Raw genomic sequence first — 8080 nt, 5'->3', positions numbered from 1 at the left:
GTACATTTAGTAACCACAGTAACCAAATAATTTCTGAAAATACGCATGCAAATCCTGCCTGGTTTTTCAATTATTGTGTTACATTAAGCAGCAGCAGGTTCCTTAAAGGGATGTGGGCTTATTGCGCCTCCGTATTGTCAGAATACTCCCTCAATCCTTTGGTTTTTTCTTTTTTTCTTGGACGGTTTTTTTCTTCTTTTTTCTTTTTCTTTCTTTCTTTTTTTTTTTTTTCATATCAAACGGATCCCAAATTAAGGATCCGAAATGGCAGTGAGAGTAAATGGAGAAAAGAGGTTTTGGTACATTGGAATTAAATTAATTCCGTACTGGCTATTTATTGAAATTATGAGCCCATCTGCCGTGATCGCGCAATAATATCTTACATTTGTGATTGCTCATAGAAATTGAACTGCACAACGATATACCTGATATTTAAAAATATATTTTTTAAATCCACCACTAGGCTTCTAAGGCAAGCTATCTTAAAAATTTCAATGACAAGCTATTCCAGCATAAAAAAAGGCCTAAGAGTTGCCGCTGTAATAATTAATGAAAAAAACAACAACAACGACAACAACAACGATAGCAAGAACAACTCACCGGCACTCAAGTTTAAGTCATTATCGTAAGTAATTTTAGTTATTGGTGTTCATTTGTAAAACCCTTTTCGACGACCAAAACGCTTCTGCGGCTATTCATTTATTCGTTTTTCAGCAATTTGCTCTTTGAACAATAAATTTAAAATTTTGCTACACATTGGATTGTCCTACATGCTCCAAGTTTTGATATTTAGGAAATCTATATTTGTTTATTTACGCCCCAACTTTATTGTTATTTGCGCGGCAATATAAGCAACCGGCCTTGTAGAGGATATGCAAAAAACGATGAAATCGGGAAAAGTAATGACACTGGATCTTAAAAACGGCCGAGAACTGAATTCGGCGGCTTACTTTGATTCATTACCGCAAAACGTTTTTGTGCAATATTTCGATGAGAGATTTCCGGAATGTGTTTCGAAGGATTATAAAACATGCTATAAACTTAACACCTTTTACAACCGATGGAGAAAATGTCTTCATTAAGTCTTACGGTTGTGCGCAGATGTAATAAATCAATGAGGAAAATTTAATTCAAGAAAACAGTGTACGTATTTCAATAAGTCCTAAACAAATTTCTGTAGGCAACTAATTCCGTACACTTCAACTTGTAGGAAACGGCGCTTTCAAAAAGAAATCATATCGAGATTTAGAATACTGATATTTTTGCGAAAAGACAAAACTATCGTTTAGTCCTCTCAGTGTTTGTTTCAAGTTGGTGTATTGCGTGGTTAATTTTTTTTCTTCAGCCACGAGAAAAATAAGTTGCTCACAAATTTCTTCGAACAGTGGAGGATGTTACTTAGTGGACCTCGTTCACATTAACGATGCTCTACGGCAGTATTCCGTACAAGAGATTAGATTGATAGATTAGTTGCAACACCCTAACGATAAAATGTTGGACTTATTTTTTATTGTTTTAACTCAATGCTGCATTCACTGTCTATAAGTGAAAACCACTTAATAAACGTTTTGTGAGCAACCATTTCGCTTTCTTTCTATTCAGCAAAAATGAGTAACCTATTTTTCGACGGCGCAGCTGCCGTTATGCGTCCAAATCGCATTTTACTGTTTAATCCTGCGATGTTTAATTTTCCCTTGGACGTCAAAACCGTCTGTCAAATTTGGACGGAAAACAAACGCTTTCTTTGACATTAATTTTCTTTCTGTTTTGCTGCTTTTGTAATAAATCAATATGAAAATTCAGTACAGTGTTTGGCGAATTACCGACAACTTCTGGTAAGAAATATCAATTCCTTTAGCTTACATTAGAACACAGTAATTACAATTTGCTTCATTTTCTGTCTTGTTATTGTTTTAATTTATACCAAAGCACAGGCAGGTGGCACACAAGCATTAAAGGGATTACTAGATAGTGAATGGACAAAAAGACGCTTCTCGGCACTTGAGCTAAGAGCTCAAGATAATGGAACAAATTGTGTTTTGCTGTAAATGCACCCAGGTACTTGGTCGGGAAACAAGTGAGTCCTCGTGTGAAGATTTTAGTGATTATTTCGGTCACCAGAAACACTAACATCGCAAAGTACATAAATCGTTTACACTCATCAATCAAGCTCAAGACATAAAGACGAGTTCGGTACACGTTTAGAGCTGCGCAAAATGACATATCAGTTCTTCCCTCTAAGCGTTCGGTCTGCCCCAATTTAACAGGCTTCCAGGGAAACCTCAGACTTTCGAAGGCATTGTGAAGTGCAGCGAAGAAGCCGTCGGTGAGTTAGTCATAAGTTTGTACTTCATATCGAAAGACTATTGATACAAAACTTTAAAATATTGCATCACTGAAAGAAAAGGCCAACGGTCGGAGAATCTTCGCTATGGCGCTTAACAACGGCACGTTTCATGGCAACATTACTACCAATGCCGAAAGTGAGCCATCGACCGGGGAACTGGTGATCTCCAAAGTAACAAAAACGTTTTTTTACTGCGTGATAATGTTGATGTCGTTGGTGGGAAATACGCTGGTTATAGCGATAATATACCGAAGCAGGAGAATGCGAACCACGACGAACAATCTGATCGCCAACATGGCCATCAGTGATTTGCTGTTTCCGTTATTCGCCGTGCCGCGCGAAACAGCGCAGATCATCACAGGGCAAAGTACGTGGTTGGTTGGAGGAATTGGTGGCAGCATCCTGTGCAAGATCGTCCCGTTCACGCAGGATATTTCAACAGCGGTCTCCATACTTAGTTTGGTCGTTATTGCATTCGATCGATTTTACGCGGTGAAGTTTCCGTTCAAGCCCGCCATAATCACCCCCAAGATGTGCCGCGTTATCATCGCTGTAATCTGGACCGTAGCGATGGGAATTCACTCTCCTTACTTCTACACGTTCAGACTGTACATACTGAATAACGTGACCTACTGCAGAAGCATGTGGGAGCCGGCTTTCGACACGTTCTCCACTCAGAAAGTTTACTTTTTGATTATCTTCATCGTCCTAATCCTATTCCCAATCGCGGTAATCACAATACTTTACACCGCCATTGGCGTTGAAGTTTGGAGGCAAAAGGGACCCGTTGAACGTTCGTCACAAGAAAGACAAAGACGCGAATACGAGAACAGAAAGGTCTTAAAACAGGTTGTTACCGTGGTCGTGGTCTTCATCTCGTGTATCACGCCCAGCACGATTTTTGGATGTTTCATTCATTTCGTTTGGGATCTAAAACCACCGCCACCAGAAATAGACGGACTTAACTTCAAATTCAGCGCCTTATTTATCATGCACTCAAACGCGGCGATTAATCCATGCATTTACTTTATGTTTAACAAGAATTATCGAAAAGGACTAAAGGAAATATTCCAGTGCTGTGCTCGAATGTTTCACGGCTTGCAAAAACCGGCGACGGAAGAAAGTTCTGACCGGTCCAGAGTTGACACCAGAGCAGTACGCGTTTCAAAACAAAAGACAACCCGTTGTCAATATATTTAATGGCATGTATTTACAGAAAACAGCACAAGATAAAAGCAAAAATGATGGTTCTACCAGCGACAAAATCCCAAACTCTGTACTAAGTAAGGACATCGTTATGCCGCCAACTAGCCAAAAATGCGAAACAGAGAAAAAAGTCAACCTCGTCAATGAAAACACTGTTGGAAAATCTCATATAGAAATGTAAGACTGACAAGTGTAAATCTTGCGTCCAGTTAAAGCTTTCTTAGATGTCTTAATTAAAAGTAAAGTGATATCTGAATTAATGTATTGTGAACTTTTGAAGGTTTGTTCCCTTTAATTACAATGTCAGTTGCACATAAAAAATAGATTGCACAAAATAAACACATGTTCAATTGAGAAAAAAGCGCGATTCAATTGCTCGAATTAGCGTGATTTTCCATACCGAGTGTACACAAAATTACACAGTTAATATTTCTGCTTGTTTTATGGGCCAGAAATATTCATGTAAGGAAGCAAAACCAATTAGTTATCAAATTGCAATTAAACAGCTTAATTCGGAAGCAGTCTCAGCCAAAATCTGCGGTGAGTTGAAGAAGCGAAATCTTTAAATTTAAGCCAGGGCATTGACATGGATTTAAAATCAGACCGCAGAAAGAAAGCAACACAGAAACAATGGCAACAGCTGCTTATAGTACAATGACTTTGATATCTCCTTTTATGTTGAAACCTAGTCTGATGTGAACTGTTCTTCAAAATTTATTAGCAATTCTGCGTGGACTTTAAGGGCTGAAATTTCAATCACTGTTAGCTAAAAAAATACAGCCCACACTCAAGTGGTTGATATAGTTTCCAGTTTCTTGTCTTAACAAAGCCCTTTATTTTCCCGTCTCATCCGAAGGTTAAGACGATTCTCAGTTTCATGGCTATAAAGTAGCACAGGACAATTTCATGCATGTTGGCGTCATTTCACTACAACTATCAGAGTTCCTCAGTGTTTTTGGTTTGTCATGTTAATAAGAACTATTGTTGCATGCACTCTGGCATCCCACTGAAGTTACAAAAGCTGTATTTGAAAAGAAAACAAAATGATCGGCATGAATTGTAGTATTTGTAGTCACATGACACCATTATGAAAGTGGCCTATTATGAGCAACTAGAGAAGAACAAATCCATATTAATGACACGGAACATTGGGCAGGATTGGTTCCTTGGTGTGAGTGGTCCAAGAACTTATGGGGTCTGGACAGTTTCTATGACCACTGGGATCGTTTTATAAACCCAATAAAGCAAAATTTTATAGTCGATCGCTTACAGTGTTTTGATTGGAGATTATGATGAAATATGGCGAGGAAACATCAAGCGTATTAAAACCAAGAAAAAAACAAAATAAAGAAAACAGGAGCCCGTGACCAGGAGCCTCTAACTGTATCAATTCCTTGGGTCAACCCTTTTCCGCAATTAGATTGAGTTTTTGTCCTACGAAAACGTATGATGTATTACAATTTTCGATTGATCGTACTGAATAAGAACAAGCCGAATAGCCGTTAGATTTCTCTTTTAAGAAAATTTGGGAAGACATTTTTGCAAACCTTCGCAGCTACTTGCACGATAATTTAAGAGATATTTTGTCATTTAGCAACTCCAAAAACCTCTTACGATGGATTTCGTGTCATCATTGTACGTATGTATTCCTATTCCGGAATAAGGGCAATCGAACGCAGCCTAGCTAAATGTCATAACATTGTTCTTTTTTTATAAGATTTTCTTTTTAACTGTGGGACATCCAAAGGTCCCCTGAGATCCGTTCTAATAATAGAAGGTCTTAGGTTTGACTCCTCAAAGGAGGCCTCGGATTTCCTTTTTCGAAGTATGCCTGCGTCACTCACTGCATAATGCATCATTCTCGAAAACACTATTGTTTTCTCAGCTGTGAAAGTTCATAAGTATTATGCGTCTCTAGCCTCTAGACAGTAATACGCAGGGTTTTCTTTACGACTTAAAGCATGAAGTGATTATTCGTTTAAAGCCATAGCGGTAGTCTTTGTTAAATACGATGTATATGCATGGATTAAACGCGCTTATAGCATGCGCGAAGAAAAGTGAAATAAAATAAACATTTTCCGTGACGCCACAGTTGTAAACTTCGTCGTCGTTAGCCATAACGAAAAACGTAACGTGTTCAGGGAGCCAACAGATCGCGAAACAAATAACAATTGCGATGAACATCTTCAGTGCTTTTCTTTTTCTTCGTGAGAAAATTGTATCAGATTGGGAAGAAAAATTTCCGGGACGCCTTCTCTTCCAAAGAGTGTACATGACGCTTCCGTACGACAGCGAGATGATGATCAGCGGCAGCAAGTAGAACAGCACAAATAGAATTATTGTATAGTCCCTGGAGGCGTTCATGGAATTCAAAGGGGAGGGCCACTCCTCAAGGCATAGAATCAACCCTTCTGTTTTAATCACGTTATTTGCGACAAGCATCGGCGTGCTTACTATACAAGGTATAAGCCATGAACCAGCGATGATTATCTTGCTGCGATTTCGAGTTAAAATGCCTTTAAGAGGAAGGCAAATAGCAAAAAACATGTCTATTGCGATTGCCAATAAACTGAGAATTGAGCAAAATGTACAAACCTGCTGGCAGAAGGGCAACAGTTTACACAATACCACTCCCACAGCACCTGGTAACCACTCGTCTGTATCTCGTATTTCCACTGCCAGAGACTCAGGCATGTTAATAACTGTAGTACAGAGATCTGCGATGGACATGTTGACAACAAAGTCGTAAGCAGTCATCTTCCGCATACGCTGTGTCCGTCGCGTGATAACTATTATGAAGACATTTCCAATCAACGACGTTGCTAGTATCACCGTGAACGCTGTTATCCTGGCCGTGTTTTCGAGGACGTTTTTCTCCCCACTCGGAGGACAACCATCACGATGCTCATCTTCTTCTCCGGCCTTATAGGTGTCGTTCGTGAAAATGCTGCTGTTGTTCATGGTGGAAAAGTCGAAAAAAGACCTTGCCAAAGTTCATTCGAAATTACGAGCTGAGCTATACAAACTCAGCGTAGTGAGAACTGATAATCCAGTGGCCAGGTGCGAAATGACCAAATCGCTTGAAGCACTGAGATGGTCAATGATTGTTTCATTCATCTACATTTTGCATCATCAATAAATGAAATCATTTCATCGCTTGAAGCGCTGTTAGAAAAATAGATGATCAAAGATTGTTTTATTCATCTATATTTTGCATCATCAATAAAGTAAACTAACAAATATTGTTCAAATGACTTTGTTGGCCGCCGTTAATGAATGCCAGTCTGAAGTAATATCGAGAGAAATAACTATTTGGCCTGAGTCGATCAAACTTCCAAACTATAATTACTTTGTGTAGCTAGAATATGGCCATGAATTTTGCCGACCGATATTTTGATATTAAGAGATAAATCGTCAAACTCTTGGCTTTTAAATGAAGGCTCTCGAGAGAAAAAAAAAAACAAATAGTGAAAGCTTTTCAATTAAATAAAAACTTCATAAGACATCTCTTGAAAGGTGCTTTTTAAATTTTCATAGCTCCTTTTTATCTGTAATTAGGACGGTACTTTTATAGATTTAGCTGCTATCAGCTCGAAGTCCCAACTTTTTGATATGTAAATAGCACGGCCAAACCTTGCAAAATAGGCGCACGAAAACGCTATTTTAGTTATGATTTCATTCATTTTACAGGCCATTACCTGTAAAATGGTCAAAGTTTCAACCTCCAACCAATAAATAAGGTAATATTTTATACCGTCAATTGATTGATACAGCGTCAGAGCGTGCAATTCGCTGAATTTTTTTCCGTGACGGCGGGAAATTGAGAGTAAAGCCGTCGATCGTGAATTTAATTGGCCAAAGCAAGATAAACTGTCACTCAAACCATCAAAATATGATCGCCACCGTTGGAAAAACGGAAACCAATTTTGCGTCGTCCGCCAAAGCAGGCAAACCTCCATTAAGATGCCTTTGTGGGTACACATAATGACAATGATGTCTTTAGCGTAGTTAATGATTTTTTAAGAAATGAATGTTCTTGGATGATCTTTCAAATACAGTAATTTTAGTGGGATCTTATGTGTATTGACTTGTTGGAATAATAACAGAAATCATTCTATCGCACTAGCCTTTAGATTGTTCAAGGGCGACTTAAAATTTACAACGTGAGAAATTTATCCAATATGCCTCTTTCGGTGGGCACAGAATTGAAAAGGAAATACCGTGTAGACAAAATGTAAAAGTATATTTTCTCACGAAGCACCAAAGAGCTCTAGGAACTCGTTTAAAGAGGTCCGTGCGTTCCAGGTCGCATTGGAATTTGGAAATGTTGGTCAGTCTGTCTACACCCCCTTCCTCAACCTCAAAAGATGTTTTTTTTCTGTGTGTATAGCCACCCCTCTATCCAGCAGTAAAAAATGACAGTTAGATTCAAGCCTCACTTTTCTTGTTTATGTAGCAATGCTGACTCTTGCTAGCTGAATATTTCTGTGTATGTCAACTCAAATTTTAAATTCAATAAAATCATTT

General features: G+C 38.5%; 2 protein-coding genes across 2 annotated transcripts; one reads left to right on the top strand and one right to left on the bottom strand.

Moving 5' to 3' along the window:
- Positions 1–1938: 1938 nt before the first annotated feature.
- On the top strand, positions 1939–5449 carry LOC146467947 (neuropeptide FF receptor 2-like). The gene has a single exon (XM_085125344.1). It carries the CDS (start codon positions 2432–2434, stop codon positions 3545–3547), a length of 1116 nt encoding a protein of 371 aa, XP_084981470.1. The 5' UTR covers positions 1939–2431; the 3' UTR covers positions 3548–5449.
- A 51-nt stretch (positions 5450–5500) lies between these two features.
- On the bottom strand, positions 5501–6713 carry LOC146467946 (substance-P receptor-like). The gene has a single exon (XM_085125345.1). The coding sequence runs from the start codon at positions 6512–6514 to the stop codon at positions 5501–5503; it is 1014 nt and encodes a 337-aa protein (XP_084981471.1). The 5' UTR covers positions 6515–6713.
- Between the last annotated feature and the right edge of the window lie 1367 nt (positions 6714–8080).

This window comes from Pavona decussata, unplaced genomic scaffold, assembly GCF_977016875.1.
Source record: "Pavona decussata unplaced genomic scaffold, jaPavDecu1.1 SCAFFOLD_134, whole genome shotgun sequence".
Lineage (NCBI taxonomy): Eukaryota > Metazoa > Cnidaria > Anthozoa > Scleractinia > Agariciidae > Pavona > Pavona decussata.
The sequence above is the reverse complement of the archived record's forward strand: the minus strand, read 5'-3'. Positions and strand labels throughout refer to the sequence as shown.

Coding starts and splice junctions, on each gene's coding strand:
- LOC146467947 (XM_085125344.1), top strand. CDS start 2,432: ATGGCGCTTAACAACGGCACGTTTCATGGCAACATTACTACCAATGCC.
- LOC146467946 (XM_085125345.1), bottom strand. CDS start 6,514: ATGAACAACAGCAGCATTTTCACGAACGACACCTATAAGGCCGGAGAA.